The sequence below is a fragment of the Phacochoerus africanus genome, chromosome 6 (genome assembly GCF_016906955.1).
Source record: "Phacochoerus africanus isolate WHEZ1 chromosome 6, ROS_Pafr_v1, whole genome shotgun sequence".
Lineage (NCBI taxonomy): Eukaryota > Metazoa > Chordata > Mammalia > Artiodactyla > Suidae > Phacochoerus > Phacochoerus africanus.
The window spans coordinates 8,346,256-8,370,737 of NC_062549.1; the positions used below are offsets into that span (position 1 = coordinate 8,346,256).

Here is a 24,482-nt window from a genome sequence, read left to right on the forward strand (position 1 = left end):
TAACCTTTGGCAGAGCCTCGTTCTTGGCAGGTGGTGGATGCGCTACAAACTCTGACGTGAAATTATGAGCTGGAGGTCCATTTTGGGAACCCATTGGTTCACAAAGCGTTTCCGGTAGAATACTATGGACGATCATTCCAGGGGTCGTTCTTGACCGTGTCTTGCAAGATCGGCGCAGCATATTTCTATGGCACCGTCCAGGTGCCTGGCCTTCCCCTCCCACAAGCCCTCACCTGCCAAGCACTGCATCAGCGAGGACTCAGAATCGGGAACTTTGGACCTGAGCACCACAGCAACATCAGCAGTGAAGATCACCTTTGATTCTGGAAGCTTCTCAAATTTTCGCATCACTGCAAGGAAAGCAGATCTGTGAAATTGGACTCTGAAGGGTCTAGGGCCTCTGCAGAGAAGCCAAAGAGAGGTTTAGGTCAAGAAATCACTCCAGCCACATGGCTGACAGGGAGAGGTGGTGTGGGGGTGGAGAGGGGCCCAGCCCTCCCGGGTCAATAGCTCTTTGGGGAATTATACAGCTGACCTCGGCGTCTTTGCCTTTTCTAGAGGACCAAGGCCTCAACAATGAGACTGCAGCTCCACCCACGAAAGGAAAGTTCCTCTCACAGTCAGGTTGAGAGGATTCCGAGAAGGCGTGTTACCATCCCAGTGGGGGCCCAGCTTCTTAACAGGGAAATCCTTCCATGTTTCCAGAGAGGAAACTCAAGCTCAGAGCTTTGCATAAGAAGCCAAGGATGCCGAGGAGCAATCTGGAGGCTGTTCACAAGCCAGGACCCCAGGGCGCATCATCAAAGCTGGCAGAGCTGAGCTGTTCCTCATAAATGTTTCTGGTGCCACCGATTACACTGTCCTTTCTGCTCCAGATGAATGCGGGCGAGACAAGCCAGGAACCGCTGCACAAAGCGCATATTACGATCCGCCCGGGCGAGCCAGTGACAGGGGCGGAAAGAGGGCTGCAGTGAAGATGCAGGCACCCAGGAGGGCGGGTAACCCTCGGGCAGCTTGTTTCCCTCGGAGAACATCCTCTCCCCCACTGGAGACGGAGAGCACAGATCCGCCTGGCTCACCTCCGAAGGTACTCGCGGCCCTACCTGCCCGGAAGGCCACGTCTGCCCGAGAGGAGGGACATTGGGAAGAAATATTTTCCTTTTCGGTTTTCGTCGGGCGTGTGCTTTATCCAAGGACACACACACACATCCTTGGGTTTCCTTAGGACCTTGCTAGAGACGGGAAATGATGGCTCTGAGCGTTAGAAAACGGAAATCTCTCACTTAGGTTTGCTTGGGTGTCTCACATCATGAGCTGCACCAGCTGTCCCAGAGAGAGCGGGCAGGCTCTGCGTGCATGTGTGTGCAAGCATGCTGGCGTGTGCGAGTGTGCGTGTGCCAATGGGAGTGTGTGTTGCACGAGGAGGCAGAAAATCTAGGTCAAAGCACAGGCTTGGGAGTCAGACACACGCCGGTTGGAATCCTAGATATGGGATATATCCTGACTATGGGACGGAGGCGAGTCACGTCAACATTCTTTGGCTCAGTTTCCTGAACTAAATCATTGAGGATGATGCTACCAACCCCTCAGAAGCATGCTGAGGTTTGCAGGCGATGGCCTGTCCCAAAGGCCGGGCCCAGGGCCAGGCACACAGGAAGCCCATAAGTGCCAGCCCTCCCTTTAGACAGAAATCCGAGTCCTAAGGACTTGAAGGAGGCCAGACGGAAAGGGCCATGCAGATCCTCTAGGCCCTCTCCTTGCTTAACAGGTGAGGAAATAAAGCAATCATTCTGAAATATTTACGACTTCTTCTAGCCATGGCACCACCGACACGCTCAGCCTCCCCAGAGGGAGGCACCAACACCCCCATTTTACAGATGGGGAAACTGTTGAAAGTAAGGCCTTGCCCAGTAAGGGGCACAATTGGGATTAGGCTAGTCCGGACCCCACCCCCACGGCACCGAGGATTGTAGCAGGCCTGTCAGCTCCCCCAGGGCTTCCACACCCATCACTGAAGAGCTGGGCTCAGTGAAGGTCAGGTTCACAGGCTGATATTGACCCTCACGGTGTCTCAGGAGGCCAGTAGGAGGCTGATGGGGTGACAAGGATCAGAGAAGTTGAGCAGTTGCTCTCGGTCACCCAGCATTCAGGGAACATGGGCTGGCACTGGAGTCTCCCCGCCACAGGCCACTGAGGGGCAAAGGCCGACCAGCTTTTCGGAGGTAAACCACCCACAAGGAAGGAAACCTCAGCACATTGACGATGTGAAATTCATTTCTCACGAAGCCCGAGTATTTAGGGGTGAGGTTCCACGGCCCCTGAAGTATGCTTTCCAGTGATCAAAAGAGAGAGAGCAGAACACGACCAATTTCTGGATCTGGGTGACGAATATTGATTTACCCTACTAATCTTCCATCTGCCACATAGATGAAAGGTTTTAGAAAAAAAAGGCGGGGGTCAGATGCATCTCTAGAAAGCCCCTGAGAGCAGGTGCCCCCTCCCCAGCCGTGGCTGGGTCCGCGGCCCGCACATACTCAGACACTGGGCGTCCACCAGGGGGGCCTGCGTTTCCGACCACGGTAGCCTCCGCCCCTCACTGTCCACGCAGAAGGCCTTCCCGCTGGCCCTGTCCCTCTGGCTGGCTCGGTACTGGCCGTCCTGGTCACACTGCAGGCCCGCCTCATCCCTCTGGCAGGCAGTGACACCTGAAACCAAGAGATGAACACGACTCTTACTCAGTGCCAGACCTCTGGGGTCCCCTCACGCCGGGTCCTGGGCTCCCAGTGCTGGAGCAGACGTCCCAGCCACACGTCTGGGCCAGGCGCTCTCCAGCTTAAACCTAGTGGGTGTCCCCACCCTGACTGAAGGACAAGGCACCGAGGCCCCTGGGAGCTGGCCGCCCGGGCTGCCACAGTCCACCTGCAGCCTGAAGGCACTGCCTCCCTGACACTGGGACCCAAGGTCTGCCACCTGCTGCTCCCAGGCACAGCTCGCCCCAGTCTCCGAGGAGTTGGCGCTTCACTGCCCAGTCCTCACTTCCTCAGCGAAGCCCCCCACTCTGCTATCAGCCCACACCCCCCTCTGGCATGGAACGTGGCTACTGTTCCCAACGGTCTGTGTGAAGGATGGCTGACGGCTGACTGTCTCCCTCCAAGCCGGCAGGGACCCGACCCGGTTTGGCCCCTGTGGTCTCCCGGTATCTTCCTCGGTGTCTGACACATCATACAAGCCCTCTGCCATCCTCCCTGTGATGCTGTGATTTATGATAAGAAATGTGATGGGATGGACGGGGGGTTTGCAGTTGGTAGATGCAAACTATGACATTTAGGATGGATGAGCAATGAGGTCCTACTGAACAGCGCAGGGGACTACATCCAGTCTCTTGGGACAGAACACGATGGAAGATGTTATGAGAAAAAGAATATATGTATATATATGTAAGACTGGATCGCTTTGCTGTACAGCAGAAATGGACACAACGCTGCAAATCAACTATACTTTAAAGAAAATTTTTAAAGAAATACGTATTTGGTCTTTATTCCTATTTCTGGCACAGAGGTCCCAAAATTCAGAATTCCCTAAAGGGTGAAAGCCACAAAGAAGCCTTTTGTCATGGTGATGAGGGGACTTTTGGACCCACCTGGGGGGTGGGGGCTGGTGCCAGGGGGACCAACCAGTGATTAGATGGTGGAAACTCTCACCCTCAACCCTGAGGGCAGAGGGGCTGGAGGTTGAATCAGTTACTAATGGCTGATGATTTAATCCGTTGTGTCTATGTGGCACAGGAACCCCAAAGGACAGGGTCAGAGAGCTTCCAGGTGGGCAGACACGTGGGGACAGCGAGAGTGGCACACCTGGAGGGCACATGGAAGCTCCCTCCCTTCCCCGTACCTGCCTCATGCTTTTCTTCCTCTGACTTTTATTTTAATTCCACTGCTCTCCTGACCGAGGAAACTGCCTTCAGCACTGAAGGTGACCTGCTCTCTTTTTCCATTCATTATTTAAAAATTCTAAATACTCTTCAGATTTTAATTTTCACGTTGACACACGTTCAGACCAACATGAAAAGATTTGCGACAAGGCAAGTTATGGGTCCCCGCTAGGGAAAACCCAACACACCCAGATGGCTACTGGGTAAACAGGCCAAGTGAAATCACGTGACATACGGGAAGCCGCGCGTACACACAGTCCTGACAGATTCATGGGGCCGGAGAGGGAATTGGAGCTACACGGTGCCAATGACCGTAGGTGGAACAGATTACAAAATTCAGAAGTTTCAGAATCAGACAATACCAAGATCAAAGGCCAGTTTTGTCACCTACTTGCTGAGTGACTTGAGCTAAATGTCTCCTGTGAGCCTTAAGCTTCTGATATGGAACAGCTGGGCCCACAATGTCTACCTGGAGTCGGGAGAACTGAAGGAAACACAAAGGTAAAATGTCTGGCCTGGGCGCGGCAGGGCAGTTACGATACTGTGGACCCCATGGTTCTCACGGGGGGGGCAATGTGACCCTCCATCCAAGAGTCTCTTGGCATTGTTGGCAGACGTGTCCGGTTGTCACAACTTGGTGTGTGTGTGGGATCCTACTGCCACCCAACAGATAAGGACCAGTGATGCTGCTAAACATGCTCTCATGCAAGGGACGGCCCTCCACAGAGAAGCGCTGTCTGTCCCCACATCTGAGCCCCGCCGTGTCCCCAGGTGCCATGTCCCTCTTCGGAAGCAGGACTTACAGTGAGTCTGGCTGAAAGCTCCAACGGAAGTGGTCGTTGTGCCCGCAGGACAAGGGGCACAGGCCAAGCTACCTGTCTGCTCCTGGTAGAATCCAGCAGGACAGGGAATACACTGCTCCTCCTGGAAATAGCTGCCTTCAGGACACCTCACTAGAAAAGACAAACAGAGCAATGACGCTGGAGAACAAGACACTTGCTCTACAGCCAGAGCCTCGAGTACGCGGGCTCAGGGACATTCCGAAGTCAGCACGGAAGCTCCCTCATTTAACAAATGCCCACTGAGAACGTGATGTGTTTCAGCCTCTATGCATCAAGGATGAGCTGGAAAGAAAGCCGACAAGGTTCCTGCTCTCCAGGAGCTGATGCGAGGGCATCCGAAACAAAGCCACAGAGAAGGCATGCTGGTGAGGAAGGCCCCTCTGAGAGGGGATGCGTGAGACCTGATGGGTGGACAGCTCCCTGGAAAAGATACAAGAGAGAATTCCTGGCAGAGGGAACAGCAAGTGCAAAGATCCTGAGGCAGGAATAAGTTTCACTTCTTCAAGGAAGGGAAAGATAAATGCCAAACAAAGCCAGTTACTGAGCTAGAGCTTAGTAGACAAAGGCAGGGCTGTCATGGGACGGAGTTACAGAACATCTCGAAAGACAAGGGTCCGTCCGCAGGTTGCCATGGGACTGTGATGAGCGCAGTGGGGAGTGCCAACTGGGGTCATACAGACTGGGCCTAGTCTGTCCCCCCACTATTCCTAAATGACTGGACTTCTCAGAAGCTCCATTCCCTGCTTTAAACAGGGATAAGAAAATAGGGACTAATAACATTATCTCGTCGCAGTCTGGTGACAATGGACAGAAATACCAGACTCATAAGTGCTCCACAGATGCTAATTCTTTCTCCACTTGGGAGAGTCCTTCCTTGCAGCCAACCTCACGGTCTGTGCACTTGAGACACGTGGCCTCTCCCCGGGTCAGTCAGTGATGGCCTGGCTCAGTCCCAGGGCTACAGGGAGGTGAGTGAGACGCCCCAGGCGCAGCACCGACAGAGGCCCTGAGGGTCAGGTGGTAGAATTTCCAACACACTCAGGAACACCAGGAGTTCCCTGGTGCAGTGGTTAAGGATGTGGCATTGTCACTGCAGCAGTTTGGGTTGCTGCCATGGCGCGTGTTCAAGCCTGGCCTGGCAGCTTCCGTATGCTGAGGGCTCAGCCAAAAAAAAAGAAAAAGGAAAAAAGAAAGAAATGCCAAGTGTGGCCCTGAGAGCGGCTCCTCACATCACGCACCCCGATGCCTCCCTCACCGCATTCGTCTCCCTCCTGAGCCACCCACCCCGTCCATCTGCAGATTTTTGGTGCTCCTGTGCTCTGATTGTAACGCTCCCGCCCCTTCCTACTTTGCTTCCCCTAAGGTGCTGTGAGCTGAGAAACCAGAAGTCCAAGCTGCACAGACACCTGTCTCATCAGGTTCTACACTGGAGTCCAAGAGCTCTGTGCGAGCCAAGTGCATGAACTTGGCCGCAGTGATTGGGACAGCTCAGAGCTGCGGCTGCTGAAAGGGGCTTCTCGGTGCTGCCTTTCTGATTCAGGGTTGTATTCCTGGGAGCTTGCCAAATAACCGCCAGAAGCAGTGAGCTGGTACCCAGTGAGGCTGGGAGCCGGGAGCGTGCCCGCGCCAGGGAGCGCTCCCTCTGTGCCCGCTCTCCCTGCCCACTGCGTGAACCTCCCCCAGCACACCCGGGCACTCATGTTTTATCCCCATTTCACAGATGACAGAGCCGAGCCCCAGGACATGCATGCATGATGCCCCAGCCTGCTTTTCTGCAAAGGGGCGGAGGGGGGAGTAAGATGCTAGACTCTGCCCATCGCAGTGCCAGGTGTCTTGACAGGTCACCCCACCGCCCTGTGGGAAAGGCACCACCGCCACTCTAGCCAGAGAAGGCTTATGGTCAGGGTCAGGTGCAGCCAGGTGGTGACGGCACAGGGTGGGCCTGAGCCGCATTCTTGCCAAGCCAGGGCTTGTCCTCTGCCCACCAGTTCAGCCACGTTTGTCCCTCTGGCTGAGAGGCACAAACAGGGGGACGCACCCGAACGAGCTGGTGGTGACCTTACAGCCACTCTCTCCAGCCCGAGTGCGGGCGCGGCGTCTCTGAGTAAATCAGAAACTCAAGGCCCATCCTGGAAACTGAACGGCGTGGTTTTTGGTCTGCGCTGCGCAGTGAGCCTCCTCGCTCAGAGGGCAGTTTCATTACCTCTATGAGTCACGTCGTGGGTCATCTCTAGTATTTTTACCTCGGTACTGGGGCTGTTTTTTCAAATAGTCTCCAAGGTCATTGCCAAAGGAAACCAAAACCTTGCGAGCCAGCCTCAGCTGCTGCCTTTGAGCCCCGGGTGCAGGGCTGGAAAGAAGGGAGCTGGGGGCTGGCTTGGGCTGCACACGCTCAGCCTCGGACCCTGCCCGAGGGGCCTGCCTTCTGCTCCCCTGCGCCTCCAACCGCACCTCACAGGGTGGGCGCAGCCCCATTGCCAGCCTCTTTCCCCAGAAGTTGGGTCCTCTTGGAGACCCTGAGTCCACAGTGGCAACTGGGTGTTCACCCTTCAGTTAAATCCCGCCGTGGAAAACACGAGAAACCCCCTCAGGCCTCAGGTCCCTCCTTCGTAAAATGAGGCAAGGTGGCCTGTTTGCGTTTGAGCATTTCACAACGCTCTGGGGTTAGCCTTCCCTCCTGCCGACCTGTCCCCAGAGTCCCCAGACAATGACAGCCAGGCCCTCGGCTGAAGAAAAATACCCCAGGAAGCAGAACAGTCCTGCACTCTGCCCACCCTGGCCCTGCCCCTCGCCAGCTTAAAAGCCCCTTGCTGTGCCCCCAGGCCTCTCCCACGCTGGCCCCACCTCCTGCCACGCCCCCCCCCCACTCTCCAGTCACACAAATCACGTGAACTGTCCCCATAATGCCACGGCACTTCCTAGCTCTCTGCTTTTGCACTCATCTCCATTTCTGAAATGCCCTTCATCACTTTAGCACCCTCAACACAGGGGCACACCCACAAGTACACACATACACACACACACACAAGTACACATATGCACACACACCCACCCATCACTTCCTGACTGCTCTGGTCCAGGCGGCAGTTCCGACTTGCCTCTCAGACTTCACACCAGCCTTTGCTACCCCAGCAAGCCTTCCCGCCTGCCTGGCTGGGATGCAGAAAGCTTTTCAGGGAATATCTCAGTGTCTCTTCTCTTACCTGACCTCAGCTGGACCCTGAGCTCCTTGAAAGTGGAGCCCTGACTTTTGCCTCCCTGAGTACATGATGCCGTGTTTGACGCAAAATTGTTTTGAAAGCTCAGATGCATGGCTAATGGAGGGAGGGATGGAGGAAGGGAAGGAAAGAAGGAAGGAAGAGGGGGAAGGAAACAAGATAGAACACGTTACCTCGGGAAAGAAATCTGTAGAAAATTAGCTCTATTATAAGGCCTTGCAGTGAAGGAACGAAAGTGAACGTTATCCAGAATGGAAATTGAAAATCTAGACAATCTCTCCGGGATTCTCCCTCCAGGATCGGCTGGTGTGGAGGCGGCCAGCAGGTAGTTCTGAGGGGAAGCCATCTGGCTGGCCTTGAGGCAAGCAGGCCTTGGCCTTGGCCCCATCAGAGCTGCACACAAAGCGCCCCCCCACCCCCACCCCCGCAGCACGAACTGCCTGGACCAAGGCTGCCACGCCTGCGTGAACCACAGGAGGCGGACATTCCCACAGGTCCCCCTGAGACATCGCCTCCGCAGGGGACCTTCCAGATGAGCCCCCCAAGCCGCCGCACAGAAAGCCTGCCTCATCGCCCCAGGACAAAGCTCTGCTTGTAGCCTCACAGCTGCATTCCAGATGTGCTTCCCGAGGCAAGAGAGTCAGTAAGAACAGATACATGAATCCAAGGCCGTGACTGCACTCAGAGCCCCTGCCGTGGCGGGAGACTGGTGAAGCGGTGGAGAGAGCGCAAGTGTGGAACCAACAGAGCTGACTTTGACTCTCACGTGGCCAATTAACAACAAAACCACTTGTTGAAGGTTCCCCGTGTGTGCAGCGATGGAATGTGTGTCGGTTACATTCTGCTACGTGAATCACAACCCCGTGAATGAGAGGCTGCCCCTCATTTCCAGCTTATGCTCAGTGAAGACGGACAAAGTCCCAAGAACCCACATTTAGAAGGTGTTGGACCCAGGACTTGAACCCAGTCCACGTGACGTCCCAGAGCAGTTTCCTGTAGCGCTCCTAACTGTCCAGGCACCTGGCCCATGCCCTGGGATTAAAGATACCTGGCTCTCTGGACCAGAGCGATACAGAAACTCAGGAGAGAATGCACGTTATCACTGATACTGAGAAAAATCAGTGTCAGCGATACTCTTGGTGCTGCTTTTGTGAATTCCATTCTAGACCTTTCTAACCCTCTGGAGCAAGGCGGTGGGGCCGAATGGGGTGACCAACAATTCTTTATGAACAATCGGTAAAAGGCTGCAGGAGCTGGAGAAAAGAACCAGGTTGGGGTAGAGCAAAGATAGGCAGACTACAGCCCTCGGGCCAAATTCAGCTCAGCTTCTCTTTGGCAAATGCTCTTCTCCCTACAGTGGATGACGGGAGAGAAACCATAGGGTCTGTGAGGCCTGAGCCCCTTGCTTTGGCCCCTGACAGAAAAAAGTGGTCAACTCCTGCTCCACAGCGTGGGCAGCCCTTTCACTCGGGCCCCTCCCCAGGCCCACCCTGTGGCTCCCACTCCCTCTGAGCCCAGTCACCCAGAGGCCGGATTCTGATTTCTGATGTGCCCGCTGGTTGACACACTTCGGGCAAGTCTGCCCATGCTCTTGGCTCAGCATCCCCGGCCCATGTGCCCGGTGAGCTCGACTATCCATCCTGGTAGACAGGAACCAGTAATCCAACACTCAGTCGAGTTCCCTAGAAGGAATCCGGGACCAGATTTCCAGTCCACCTCCTTGAATTTACACACAGAAAATGGGGCCCTGAGAGGGAACAGGACTTGCCTAAAGCCACAGAGTTGGAGTTCCCATCGTGGCACAGTGGTTAACAAATCTGACTAGGAACCACCAGGTTGCGGGTTCAATCCCTGGCCTTGCTCAGTGGGTAGCAGCATTGCCGTGAGCTGTGGCGTAGGCTGCAGAAGCGGCTCGGATCCCGCGTTCCTGTGGCTCTGGCGTAGGCCGGTGGTTACAGCTCCGATTTGACCCCAAGCCTGGGAACCTCCCTATGCTGTGGGAGCGGCCCTGGAAAAGGCAAAAAGCCAAAAAAAAAAAAAAAAGGCACAGAGTTAACCCCAGTTCTCTGCCCTGGCGCGTGGCTGGTCCCTCTCTCCGCCTCTTGGTTCTGTGCTCCAGAGGAGGCACCCAAGGTCAGGGAGCCTCTGAGTGGGGCTCCCAGACCCTCAAATCAACACTCCCCAGTGACTATAAACACAGGCTCCTGGCCTGACTCCTCCCAATACACACACACCCCTTCACTAATGCCAAGTCTCTGGCAGTGGAGCCCAGGGCTCTTCACAGGGAGTCTGAGAACACGGTGGCAGGTGTTGCAAACGCCTCCATTGCTGTGACCCCGTGATGCCCACCCTGGCAAGTGGCACCATCCACTCCTCCTCCTACCTCTTATCCTCTTAGTTTGGGCAGCTCTGGTCTGAGAGGACCTGGGGTGACCCATCCACAGAGAATGGTTTCGTGACCCCGGGTCCCTCCTCTGAGTCAGCCCTGCTCTGGGCACTACCGGTGTGTGACCTCACTTCATCTGAGCCTCAACTTCTTCATCTGTCAAATGGGGAGGTGACCAGGGGGCAACGGTGAGAGGGAGGTAGTCGTGAAGGTATCCTGTGCACTGCAAAGTCCTCTGTTTATGTTATAGCGAGACGCAGTTGTGCCTCTGGTTTCGGTGTTAAACGTAGCCGCATCTGAAATCCAGCGTGGAGTTTAGAGCTTGGCGTGGATTTCATGAAAGGAAAGGCCTTGTAGCTTTTGTGTGGCAACCAATGTAAATAGTGGAAAAATTAATGAGAAAAATCTTCTCTCTCTTTAGCTCCATAAAAATGCCTCTCTGTCTCCTGTCACATGGGAGGAAGGCTTCTCACCATGAGACTCTAGAAGTTTCGGTAGTGGACGGAACCATGGCCCCCGAAGATGTCCAGGGCCTACTTACTCCCGGGAACCTGTGAGTCTGTTAGGTCACGTGGCAAAGGGAACCTAAGGCTGCGGATGGAATCAGGTCCTAAGAACGGACCTTAAAAGAGGGAGAGCGTCCTGGACTACCCAGCTGTGTGCAGTCACAAGCGTCCTTAGACATGAGAGAGACAGTGTCCCAGGCAGCTGTGACTATGGAAGAACAGCCAGGGAGCTATAGCACTGCTGGCTTGGGATGAAGGAAGGAAGCCGTGAGCCAAGAACTGTGTGCAAGATCTTCTAGAAGATGGAAAAATCAAGGAAACAGACTCCGAGGGCCTCCGGGAGGGGTGCAGCCTGGCTGACACCTTGATTTGAGGCCAGTGAGACCCTTAGGAGATTTCCACCCTATGGAACTGCAGCCTAGCAAGTGTGCGTTGTTTCTAACCACTAAGATGGTGACGATTTGTTACGGTGGCAAAGGGAAACTCACACAGCTTCCACTCAGGGGACTGGCATTTGCGGTCTAGTGAAAGTGGCTTCCAAGGCTGCTCACGTGCAAGGCCAAGAACAGCCCCCAAAACCTCCACCAGGGACCAGTGCCTCTAGGCCGTCAGGTCCTGGGCTGAGGGGAGTGTTACTGTAGCCAGACCAGGACATGTCACAAAACACGTCGGCCTTCTCTGCAAAGCCAGCGCAGCCCAGGCCGCAGGGCCCAGCCTGTCAAGGGCTAAAAGGAAGGGTTACCTCAAACTGGGGAGCGGGGGCTCTTCCTTCTGTCGCTGCTAGTTTCAGCTACTACCTAGTGGGCACTAACCGCACGTCCACGCACAGTGGGCGATCGGAAAGCTTCGTTGGTAAATAAATGAACGAGTCTCGGCTCTGCATGTAGGAACCACCACTCTGGGGGCTCACGTGGCCTTTCTCACAACCTCACACACTCAGGGAGGAGAGGCACCTACCACACCCCAGTGGGTCCTGGCTGGTGTTGCTGGTGGCCGGGACCTGGCGGAATCCTTCCACGCACCCAAACCGTGTCCTGGGAGAGGTGCCAAGGCTGTCCCCTTGGAGGAAGTGGATGGAGGGGTCTGCTGGGAACGTCCTGGAATCCAGGTGAAGCTGGAATGTTCCACTTTGGATCAGATCTGCAAAGCGCCCCATGAGATTCTTGCCTGCTAAGGCCTCCTCTGCAAGACATAGGACGAGGCAGGAGTGTCACTGCAGTGTCCTGCCAGGGCCAGGGAGGGTCCAGGTGCAGAGCCGCTCGGAACAGCCACGACGGGAGGAGACACAGGCATGACACAGCATCTCATTTTATAGGGCGGGAGGGGGTGACTGGGGCCCAGAGAAGGGCGGTGATTGACCCAAAGTCACACAGGGGCCTGAGGGACTCCAATGCAGGCCCTTGGCTCCGAGATTTCTGCCAGCGGTGTGACCCCATTAGCGAAGGATGCCCTTAATCTAAGGTGCACGATCCAGAGACACGACCCTCTCAACCTTCACCCAGCCACCCTGCGAGCCTCAGTCTCCCCCCTGAAAAATGGGCTGGGGGTTCCTCTCTGCAGTCGGTGAGGATTTCGAGAGAGAGTATCAGGGGACCGACTGGTCAAGGCCGGGCAGAACTTTCCGCCTCGGCCTTCAGCTCAGTGTGGAGAAGGCCTCCAGCTGTCGATCTATAGGTATTTCCTAGGAAGGAAGCAGGTGAGCGAGCCCCACGTCTGCAGCAGGGATGGGCTCAGCAAGGACACACAGTCACGCTCCAACAAGCTACTGTAAAGGCCGCCCTGGGCCACGGATGCCAGCAGTAAACACCTCACGTATTTGCAGCTCAGACATGCCCAGATTATGCAGGCTCCTTCCAGGGGAAAACAAAAAGGAGCCCCTAATTCACAAAGCAGAGAGGGGGGTAATTATTGTCACAAGGACTGCAGAACGGCAGAGATGCAGCTGCCTCCTGGTGACTCTGGTGTTTTCCAGAAGTTCCCCTCATAGAACACAGGTCAAGCTCCAGCCAGTCTCAACCCTGGGTGTTTGGCCACCAGATGGGGGTGGGGGGGAGGAAGTGGGGCAGCCCCCACCCCCCAGGCTCCACCCTCTGGTCAGACAGGGTTCCGCCCGGGCTCAGGGTAACGATCAGAAGATCCGCCTGCTCCCCCTGAGACCTTTCTACTCTGGATTCACCCATTTCATCACCGCCCTGGTTTCAATAGCGTGGCAGTGGTTGAGACAGTGTACGTGGTCTGACTGGAGGTTCTCTGATTGGAAAAAGGTGGGATACACGTAATAAACCAACGGAGACTCCCTGACCCCACTCTGCCCTTCCTCCCACCTGTCTCCCTTCTCTGAACCCAGACAACCAAGAGAAGAATTAGAAAATGTTCACAAAAGCACAGTCAGGCAATAGCATTTAGCTCTAGTCAGCCATTGATCAGAACTCTATTGCTCTTTATAAGCTTCTCAGTAACCAGCTCGTCCCCCAGGCCAGGCATGTGACGCCCTCCCCAGGCCCCAGAGGAAGGCGGTGGGGGCTGCCCCGGCTCCATCTGAGGATGGGGGCACTGACACGAAGTGGCTTCTAGGAGGCAGCGCAGGAGACCCTACCAATGTCACGCAGATCTGGGAGAGAGGCGGGGGGGGCGTCCTCCAGCCGCAGCGTCCAGGTGACGTTCACTCCTAACCGATCCAGGCTCAGACACCCAACCCGCACCGTGGAGTCATCGCAGACAGGGATGGAAACGGGGGTCCTGGCGGTTGTCACCTGTATGGAGGTGGAGAACACGTCACTGCGAGAACACGGAGCAGGAAGCCAGCGCTGCTGAGCCCACAGCAGGTGCCGAAATGGCCGGAGGAGGTCGGGCAGAGGACCTGACGGCAGGTTGACCGGAACTGGCCCGAGGCGATCAGAGCTCCCCACCCCCACCCTGGCCTTGGGAGGTCTGCTCTGCGCACCCCCCCCCCCGCCCCCACCACCCTGTTCCTACCGTGGGAGCCCTCTGCAAGGATGCAGCCCTGAGAGAGCTAGAAAAGGAGGTTCCAGGTCAGAGAGGTTGAATAGCCTGCCCTGGGCACGCAGCTTGCAGAGAGAGGGCTAGGTGGAGTAAAAACTGAGCTTCAAGAGCCCAAACACTCTGAATTCACGGGGCCACGTGTCACTGGAGATACAACCTCTGCCAACTCTCCCAGGACCTACATCCAGCAGGACACCCCCTCCTGGGAAGTACCCACCCTCCCTCACTGTGACTACGTGGCCCGGCCTCTCCTCCCAACCTGGGTGGGGCGCCCTGAGCATCAGCAGGGCGGGGGTGTGCAGTGGGTGGCTTGGCTAGCCTGGGGGTGACACAAGCCTCACTGTGCTCTCTTCACGTTGTGACCTCTGAAAGGTAGAGACACAAGAGCTTCCACCTCAAGCCCCAGGGGTGTTAGTTTATCAGAAGCCTGGGCGTCTGGAGGTGAAGGAGACTGTTCTGTGGAAAAGGAAGATTCTGGACAGGAAGCAAAGGCGTGGGTCAAATCTTCGATCCACAGTCGGGTCTGGGCCAGGCCCTCAGCCTGCAGCACGAGAGCTCTCGGCTGCCAAGAAAATGGATAAACAAGGAAACACATGCTTCTGGAAGGCGATTTACTTCTGCTTCTGCTCTCCACTTCTAACACCCCCAAACTCAGATGGGGTGGAGCGCAGGCTAAGCCAAGGCCCATGCGCTGGGCACCCTGGTAAGAGCAGGCACAGCCAAGGCTAGGGTGGCCCCCTTTGCTGCCCACCTGTCCTGGCAGGTGGCCTGTGGGGCAATGGCTGCCCTAGAAGCTCCCTGCTCTGTCCCTCTCCCAACGTTATATAGATTCTCTGAGTCACCTTTGCATAGAAAATAAAAATGCTTCTTTTGTAAGAGAAAAAAGAGGGGCTGGACAATGCCCTCTCACACAGCCACAGACTGGCACCAAGCACCTACTGTGGTCCACGTGCCACACGGGGCCCAGTGGATGCAGGTGCTCATGCTGCTGTCACTGGATGAGCACCGCCGCCACGTGCCAGGCACTCAGCACCCCCAGGAGCCAACACGCACACTTTTCGAACATCCTCCATCAGGTAGGCCCCTGTCGGGTGCTTAACCTATGAGCTAGTTTAGTCTCCAGAACAGACCTGTGGAGCCAGGACCACCACTACCCACGAGACGGATGAATTAGCCTCGGGGAGGCTGGGGAGCTGCTGAGGATCAGCAGATTGCCGATTAACGCTGTCCCAACCACTTTAACTAGTGCCTGGCTTTGTTTATCTCTGACAATCTTCAGTGCCTAAGACCACGCCTGGCCTGTCATAGGCCCTCAAACACCTGCTAAATGGAGGGATAAAAAGGAGAAAAGCATGAAGGAAAGAATGAACAAATATGGTTGTTCAGAGGTTAAGAGAGCACTCTGTGGCATTTCGGCCTCCCTGCCCCTCATCCCCAGGCTCTGTCTTCATGGGTGGGGACCTCAGCTCTGTCCTCACATGACCCAGCCTGGCTCCACCATTTCCCGGCTCTGCGACTCTGGCCAATCATTCTAACCCTCTAGTAACAAAACCCTAACAATAATAATAGCGTCCCTGAGAGGACTGCATTAGCTAAGCTACACCAAGGATGCACAGTCCAGGCGCTCAGCACACAGCCAATCCGATTTTCTCCGTGTGGAAAGAGGGACCAGAGATGAGCTGGATACCGCTTCCGCCTCGGCCGCTCGGTACGTAAGCCTCTGACTTACGTTCTCATTCTGAGCCTCCGTCTGCCCAGTGGGAAGATGGCCCAGGGTGGAACCCTAGGTTCATCTGAGCTCTGAAGTTCTCTGCCGGGTAACCCTAAACTCAGACCAAGCCCCTGCCTGTGGGGAAGACCAGGCACATACCTGGATCCGACAGAAGCCGCGGGCCGTGAGCTCATCTAATATGACGACCTGGAAAGTCGGCAGCAGGCCCGCGTAGTCGGCACTGCACACCTTGCCTGGCGGAAGCTGGAGCTGGAACTGCCCCCGGGTCTGGATGGTCTGCCACAGCTGGGGCCCTGCGGGCAGGTGGGCACCAGAGGTCAGCAGGCAGGGTGACCCAGCTGTGGGGTTCTTTTCTTTTCTTCTTTTTTTGTCTTTTGTCTTTTTAGGGCCAGACCTGCAGCATATGGAGGTTCCCAGGCTAGGGGTCTAATTGGAGCTGCAGCCACCGGCCTACATCACAACCGCAGCAATGTGGAATCTGAGCCACATCTGCGACCTACACCACACTCACGGCCACGTCGGATCCTTAACCCACTGATCGAGGCCAGGGATAGAACCCGCGTCCTCATGGATGCTAGTCGGGTTCGCCAACCACTGTACCACAACGGGAACTCCATGTAGTGTTCTTTCCTTGTTTGGTTTTTCCTCTGCAAAAATAACCCATCTTTGGGAGTTCCCTTGTGGCGCAATGGGTTAAGGATCTGGCATAGTCACTGCAGCAGCTTGGGTTGTTGCTACGGTGCAGGTTCAGTCCTTTGCTGAGGCTACTTCTTAGTAAGATGGCTTGACTCTGAAATTACTTCACGCCCTCGTAGCAAGCTCGGTCCTGTCTTAGCTCTAAACCAGACTACTTTACATTTATATGGAGTCTTAGACATTCTTCTTGAAAAATCATCCAAACCATCTTGCATTCAAATAGGGCCACTGCCCTGGATTGGCCAGTTAAAAGGGGACCCCGCATCCCATGTGAAAGGCTTACTCTAAGGTTGTTCAGTGCACAACCTGCACGATCATGCACGGTGGCCCTGCACGCCACTTGAGGAGCTCAGGGCCTGCACCTCTCTTCTTCCAAGTCCCTTGCTCATGACTAGTCTGGTCTTTTGATTCAGCTCAGGCCACTCTGTCATCATCAGGGGGGACAGGCCATGTATTTGTCCAAATCACATTCTGAATTTTTTTGGATAGCATTCTCTATTTCAGAATGCTCTGCAACAAATACTGTCCTTTGACCCTTTACCAGCCACCTAGAGCCTGTGACAGTCCCAGGATCTGGGTCACTCTCCTGAATGCCCCTCCACTGCCCTGATTGGACCCAGTGCTGGTCTTGGCATTCATAGCCAGCCTTTGCCAGGAAGGTGTAGTCAGACCCTGGTGTGGCCTTACAGCCGCGTGCACGTGAAAGTGGGTTCAATGTGAGAGCCAAAGACAGGAGCTCTGTCTGTTTTTAAATAGGGCCCTGGCCCACAGCGATCAGAACAGGTGCCACACCCTGGAGCAGCATCTGGCTCCGGCTCTGCCAGGCACTGGTTCTGGAACTCCAGACGGACATGGGGGAGAGGCAGGTGTGGCAGTGTCACTCTCAGAGGCTGGATCAGCAGCTCCAAGCTCACCAATGCCATAGTAGCCAATATGGCCACTGGAGCATGTGCATCCTGGACACAGTCGTGTATCCAAGTCACCGCAGCAGAGCCCGTGATGACGGCAGATGTGTCAAGGAGCAGATCGCTCCACAGAAGCCACAAATAAAGCTTCAGCCCAGGGGACTTGGAAGCACGTCTGCTCCTTCTAGAAGAAAATGCCCCACTGGGCCCTCTCTCCTGCTCTGATGCTACCTGGCTTATCGAGGACACGCTACCCTTGTATGGGGAACCTGAAGCCCTCATCCTGGAGCCCAGAGAGGGAGCAGGAGGCCGGGCAGGCCTTCCTGGGGCCACTCACGCTGGCAGGCGAGAGGGTGGGGCGGCTGTGACTCCCAGCGTCCCCTCTGCGGGCTGCACAGCAGCAGATCCGACGGGAAGGCGCTCTGGTAGCCCTGGCGGCACAGCAGCCGGCACTGCTGCACGGCGGCGCCTCCAGGGCCCGAGGCTGCTGCACACAGGACGGCCCCGCCAGCCGCCTCCGACGTGTTGAAGGGCAGTGGGCATCGCGGGCCTGGGAGGAGGAAAGGAGGTAGCCGTGGGCACCTGGCCTGCACTGGGGGCTGAACACTCCCACCTCCCACTTCTCACTGGCATCGGGCCCTCCTCATCTTCCCTCCCTCCACCCCCCCACCCTACCCTCCCGCCTGGCCTGGGCCTGCTGCCCTCCCTCCCTACCCTCCTCTTGGCCGAGCCTGTCCCCTCTCAGTTTTAGCAGACACCTGAGCAGGGGTGATTCCTGTACCTTCACCTCCAGCTCAGGCCCTCTCGAGCTTCTTCTCAGCTCTAAGTTCAACTCACTACCGGTTCCTCCACCTCGAAGCCAGGGCCCAGAACTCCGCATCTGCTGCCCACACCTGCTCCTGCTTCAGCTGTCCTGGCTCACAGCCCGGCACCTCCAGCCGCCCAGCTGTCCCCAGCCAGAAACGTGGCGGCCAAGCTGCCCAGTCCCCCTCCTCCGCCCATCAGCTGAGGCTAGGGCTCGCACCTTCTTGATGACCTTTCATCCCCACCATACTTCCTTCCTTTAGACACTGTCATCTTCTGCCTGAACCGCTATGGAAGCTTCCTCACCAGCTCCCCGCTTTGGGGCCTCGTCCCTGCCCTTCTGCTCCCATGTCCAATCCAGTCTCAAAGGCCGGCAAAGAAACTGTATGGATGAAGTTCCCGTCGTGGCTCATGAACCCAAATAGTATCCATGAGGACGCAGGTTCGATCCCTGGCCTCACTCAGTGGGTTAAGGATCCGACGTTGCCATGAGCTGTGATACAGGTCGCAGATACAGTTCAGATCCTGAGTTGCTGTAGATGTGGCGCAGGCCTGCAGCTACAGCTCTGATTAGACCCCTAGTCTGGGAACCTCCATATGCCCTGGGTGTGTCCCTAAAGAGACAAAAAGACAAAAAATAAATAAATAAATAAATAAATAAATAAATAAATAAATAAATAAATAAATAAATAAAAGAATAAAGAAAAGAAATTGTATAGAGCCAGCCCCAAGTCCCCTGAGGCTGCTAACATGGCTTCCTCTCTCTGCTGTGGTCTCTGCCAGCCCCGCTTTGCCCCAGGGCATAGCTGTCACTCCGTGAAAATACACCCGCTGCACACCCATCCCTCTGCCTGCCCATCTGCCTAGAATATTCCTTCTTTGGTCCTCAGTTATCAGCTCCGCCTCTCTAACTTTCAAACACCTTCTATGGTTCTCCCAGGCCAACTCAGGTTTCCTTCACAGTATCAATTATTTAAGACTCTAATTATCGGAGTTCCCGTCGTGGCGCAGTGGTTAACGAATCCGACTAGGAACCATGAGGTTGCAGGTTCGGTCCCTGCCCTTGCTCAGTGGGTTAACGTCTGGCATTGCCGTGAGCTGTGGTGTAGGTTGCAGACGCGGCTCGGATCCCGCGTTGCTGTGGCTCTGGCGTAGGCCGGCGGCTACAGCTCCAATTGGACCCCTAGCCTGGGAACCTCCATATGCCGCGGGAGCGGCCCAAGAAATAGCAACAACAACAGCAACAACAACAACAACAACAACAACAACAACAAAAAAGACAAAAGACAAAAAAAAAAAAGACTCTAATTAGCTGCGTCCTGGTCTCCCAGCTGGATGGAGCCTCTGTGGGGTGGGGGGGGGGGGGATGCTTTTCCCCTGCTCGCCCAGGCCATGGTGGCACCATGCTGACCCAGAACACAGGCTCCCTGAGTGCCTGTTAAATAAGTGGGGGAATGAGTAAATTAAAGCACAGACACACTCAGTGTGGCAATTTCACACCTGACTAGAGATTTAGTTCATTATCTGGCTCTAAGCACAGCCCTGCCACCTGTATACGTCTGGCTTTAAAAATCTGCAATCCACACGTGACTCAAGGGTACTTGGGGGCCTCCGAGATGGAGAATGACCCATTTTAGTCTCCAGGGAGTAGCCTGGGCTTTTATCTAATAAGGGTGATGGCCTCTGGCGACGATTCTGCACGGCAGTTTGCAGTGGGCTTCTCGAGAGGGCGCTTACCAAGTGCTGTGTATGTCGGGGGGTGGGGAGAGGTGGCCTGTGGGCTGGGGGCAGGTCTCCCGGCCTTGAACCCTGGCTCCATCATTTACTAGTTGAGCCCCTAGAGCAAGTTCATTAACATCTCTGGGACTCGTTTTCACCCATAAAATGGTGAGGAGAGCAACGTACCTGCCTTCTAGGGATGCGCGGTCTGAAGGAAAACGAATGACACCATGTAAACAGCTCAGAGGAGTTACTGACACCCACTAAATGGTCATTAATATTATTATTAATGATCATTATTAACAACAAGAGTAATACCCACTGACTAGGATGGAAATTCTAGGATGTGAATCCTCCCTTTCAGGATAGTGGACTCGCGTCTGAGGGTAAATTTCAAACATTCGCTGATATTTACCGTGACTCTCAGAGGTCGGGGACGCTGTCGTGATGAGTGTGTACCTGAACTTCATTCAAAATAACCTCACGTAGCAGGTGCCCCCGGTTTTATCGTCTGCGTTTTACAGATGAAGAGACTGAGGTTTGAGGCTGTGGAGGGTCAGAGCTAGGGCTTGAGCGCGGGCTCTGTGAACCTAAGCGCGACCCCGGCAGGAAAAGGCCAGCACCTGCTCAGACAAAAGAGGGTGCCCGTCCTCGTCCTCGGGGCTCCCCGGCCAGCAGCCTGCTGTCAGCGTTATGACCCTGTCGTCACTGTTACAATGGCCCAGGACCTCTCCCGGGGCCTGGCCCTCTTTCTGGCCTAGAAAGCATCTCAGGGCTGCGTGGAGAGCCCAGCAGGCAGAGAAGGAGGCCGCCCCTCCAGGCTGAGCGCATGGGCGTGCACAGCCCCCAGGCAAGCTGCTTAGCCCCTCTGAGCCTCGGTCCCCTTGGCCCCAAAAGCGGCAGAAACGCGTTAGCCTCCGGAAGGACCTGCGGAGCCAAGGAGGCAGAGCACCCCGTCCCACACTGGGGCTGAGGGCTTTCTGTTCACTCTGGTCCCCATGCTTCCTCCTTTGCCCTCCTTCCCGGCCTCAGGGCGGGACAAGGCAAACCACAGCCGGGGAATCTGCATTGCGGGGAAACTGGGGTGAAGGCCGTGGGAAAGTGGGGCAGCTGGGCGGGGTGAGACGTGTCGGGGAAGCGTCTCAGGCCACGCTGGGACGATAGAGGAAGTGCCCTCCCAGCCGAGGCAAAGCCCTCGCTGCCCCTTCCAGAAAGGGGACCAGAAGGGCCCAGGCAGAGGGGGCAAGTCGGGGGTGTGCGGTGAGAGCTGTGGGCACACCGCAGGTCAGGGGCAAGCGAGGGAGTGGGCCAAGGGGACAGAGCCCCACAGAGAGGGGCGACTTCCTCCGAGGGCCCCCTTCTCCTTATGATATAAACATACACTGAAAAATATAAAAATTCTCTTCACACGTGGAAAGCACTGGACCTAATGAGATGTGTCTGCAGTTCCAAAATGTTGCCTAGAGACTGCAAAAGCTAACAACACAATAAAGAAAGCGAAAAAAAGGCAACTGCAAGGAAATCAGAGTCTTTCAGTACGAGATTTCTCAACCCTGCCAGGCCCAGCACCCCCATTTGTAATTAATATCTTTTCTTTTTTTTTTTTTTGCTTTTTAGGGCAACCCTCACGGCACACAGAAGTTCAGGGGCTCAGGGTCGAATTGGAGCTATAGCCGCCAGCCTACACCACAGCCACAGCAACGAGGAATCCGAGCCATGTGTGCGACCTACACCACAGTCACAGCAACACCTGATCTTAACCCACTGAGCGAGGCCAGGGATCAAACCCGCATCCTCATGGATACTAGTCAGATCCGTTTCTGCTGAGCCACACGGGAACCCCTGAACATCTCTAGTTACTGTTCTGAAATGAAATTCACATCCAACCTCCTCGCTCAGGTAAGTTTTTAAATAACTGTAACATCCTGTGACTTAAGTATGTAGGATAAATAAAAGTAATTAATAATTAAATAATATCTTTTCATCAGTAATAATGTATTTCAATATCCTAAAATATATTCACGTGATTATATATTTCAATACTAAATATTCAAATGATTTTTTAAACTAGGTATAAACAAGTCAACACCTCCATGGATTCCTGAAGCTTCCCAGCTGAGATGGACCCTCCCCCCCATGGAGATCCTTCTCCCCAGGGGAGGATGGGGGGGCCACGACCCAGAGCCCCTCAGCCAGCCAGCACCCCAGCTTCTGAGCGCCCGGCTCTCCTTGGTTTGAGCCCCAGGGCCTAGCACATGTAAGAAGCAGACAGTGTCAACATCACAGGATTCAACTGCAACCACACCCCTCACGCGGCTCACTCGTCTCCCCTCCAGCCCTCACTGTCCTGGCACCTGTGGAGCCCCCCGTCCCCAGCCTGGGCACAGGTAAAGACGAGCGGGACCCCCGCCAGCCCGGGAAGCCCCTCGGGATGTCACCACTCACTCTCACAGGCGGGCTGGCTCCCAGCCACACGGGTCCCGGGCACCTCCTCACCGCTGCCCAGGACACACCAGCAGCTGCCCTGGGCCGGGTCGCACTGCACTGGGGCGAAGCCTCCGTCCTCGGCCCTGCAGGCCGGGGTGGTGCCTGGACTGGCTCTCCTGGAGGGGACTCCTCTCTGGAGCACTTCACAGAGGCCTGGGCCTGTGGCAAAGACAAGCCAGATGGGTTCCTGGCCTGCACCACTGCCACAGCCCTTGTCACTGCCACCACCCACCACCACCTGCCCGCAGGGCCCCAGGGTCTGGGGCTGCCTCCCCGCTGGGGGATTGAATTAGGACAGGGCAAAGTTTGGGCCTCACTCAGCTCTGTACGCCCCACCCCTCCACACACACACACACACACACACACACACACACACACACACACACGCTGCCTTCCCTCAAGGAGCGTGGAATTTTAAAGGACATTTAACAGCACACGAGCAACCACAGTTCTGATGCTAAGGGCCACGAGGGGAGGTGCGCAGGGCAGCTTGAGGAGCCCGCTGGAAGGCACTGGACTCGGCTGTGGAAGTCGGAGGCCCACAAAGGCTTCCTGGAGGGACTGACGGGCAGGCCGAGCGAGCGTCAGCCCGGCGGGGTGGGGAGAGTGTCGCAAAGGCTGGACCACAACACAGGAAGGCCTGGGAGAGAATGTTCACCCACGTATAAAGTCTACCTATGGTTTATTACACTTGGATCCGCTGCTGAGATGGACATACAGAAAAGTAAAAGAAGATACAGGAGCTGACATGCAGGGGTCCACGGGCCATGGCGAGGAGCCTGGGCCCGGCCCTAAGGACCACAGGGAGTGTCGGTGGTTTCGGGGCAACGAAGGGACATTAGTACATGTGCATTCTGGGGACAATGTCTTGACCTCACTGTGGAAACCAGACTGCACGGCCAGGCTGTGCTGCGCAGCTGGTCCCCTGTGACAAAAGCCACAGTGCCCACTTTAATAGGGACCAGCCCCGGTTTGCGCCTCGCAGGTACAAAGAGCAGCCCAGCTCCCTGTCAGGTGCCTCTCCCGAGTGCGTTTCGCTGGGGTGAGGGAATGTCACTGCCACTTTATGAGGTGGGAGGCCGCCACTGCTCCGGGAGCGCTGGGATGTGAAGCCAGCTCTTGGGACTCCAGACCCGGTGCTCGTGGGGGAGGGGGGTTACCAAGGGGGAGGGGTGACACTCACACGGGGCACTGCTGTTTGTGCCAGGCGGCGTGGCCTCTCCTGAGGCCGGGTCCACACACCAGGTGCCGGCCTCCGATGCCTGCAGCCTGGCAAACTCTCCTGTCTGAGACAAAGCCGAGGTCAGGTCACTTGGGGAAGGTGATTTGTGGCTGACAGGTTGGCAGGCAGATGTTAAGAGTGTTCCTGGAGCTCCCGCTGTGGCACAGTGGAAACGAATCTGACCAGCATCTGTGAGGATGCAGGTTGGATTCCTGGCCTCACTCAATGGGTTAAGGACCCGGCGTTGCCGTGAGCTATAGCGGGGTTCATAGATGCAGCTTGGATCCGGTGTTGCTGTGGCTGTGCTGTAGGCCAGCAGCTGCAGCTCCAGTTCAACCCCTGACCTGGGAACTTCCACATGTTGCCAGTGCAGCCATAAAAGGAAGAGAAAAGAAAAAAAGAAAAGAAAAGAGAACAGTGCAAGGCAGCCACCAAACCCTGAGTCTGGCCGGGACCCCTCTCTCCCAGCCTGTCCCAGGGCTAACTGGGGAACACTGGGCAAGCCCCTTCAACCCTGGGAGCCCTGGTTTCCCATCTTCAAAAAAGGAAGCGGGACTAGGACCCGGGAGCTCGTTCCTTCTTGGAACTCTCAGGGGAAGAAAGTGCCATCTCTCCCATGTCACACACACACACATGTGACAGCAGGTGTGCTGGAGGGACGGCTAATCCAAGCTCCGTCCGTCACTGAGGGTTTCCTTGAGCATCTGTGGGCCACTTGTCCATTTTCTGCGCTGCTGTGCCTTGTTCACAGACAAGGAATCGCCGTCATAATGACTCCTGACATTTTCAGAGAACACCATCAGGAGGCCCACCCTGGGGGAGCCACCCCCGGAAACTGGGAGCCATTCCGTCCCGGGGAGGCAGGGAGTCCACTGGCCCCACTCCACCGAGAGAGGCCCAGAGAAGTCAGGCGATGTGTCCCAGGTTGCACGACTTTCAGGCTACACAGGTGAGACTCAGACCCAAGCAGAGGTTTGAGAAACTATGGGATGAAGACTTAAAGTTGAGAACATTCTAGCCAGTTACACCAG

At 55.8% G+C, this 24,482-nt stretch overlaps 1 protein-coding gene across 1 annotated transcript in view; it reads right to left on the reverse strand.

The window, feature by feature from the left end:
- The window catches only part of TG (thyroglobulin), a 222,338-nt gene that overhangs the window by 172,089 nt on the left and 25,767 nt on the right, over positions 1-24,482 (reverse strand). Inside the window, exons 15-23 of the mRNA XM_047783215.1 lie at positions 23,413-23,515; positions 22,188-22,388; positions 17,557-17,769; positions 15,757-15,911; positions 13,480-13,636; positions 11,841-12,065; positions 4,735-4,884; positions 2,535-2,705; positions 234-350 (exon numbers count right to left, since the gene is read on the reverse strand). Coding sequence (XP_047639171.1) covers positions 234-350; positions 2,535-2,705; positions 4,735-4,884; positions 11,841-12,065; positions 13,480-13,636; positions 15,757-15,911; positions 17,557-17,769; positions 22,188-22,388; positions 23,413-23,515 — 1,492 coding nt within the window. The remainder of the gene's footprint in view (positions 1-233; positions 351-2,534; positions 2,706-4,734; positions 4,885-11,840; positions 12,066-13,479; positions 13,637-15,756; positions 15,912-17,556; positions 17,770-22,187; positions 22,389-23,412; positions 23,516-24,482) is intronic.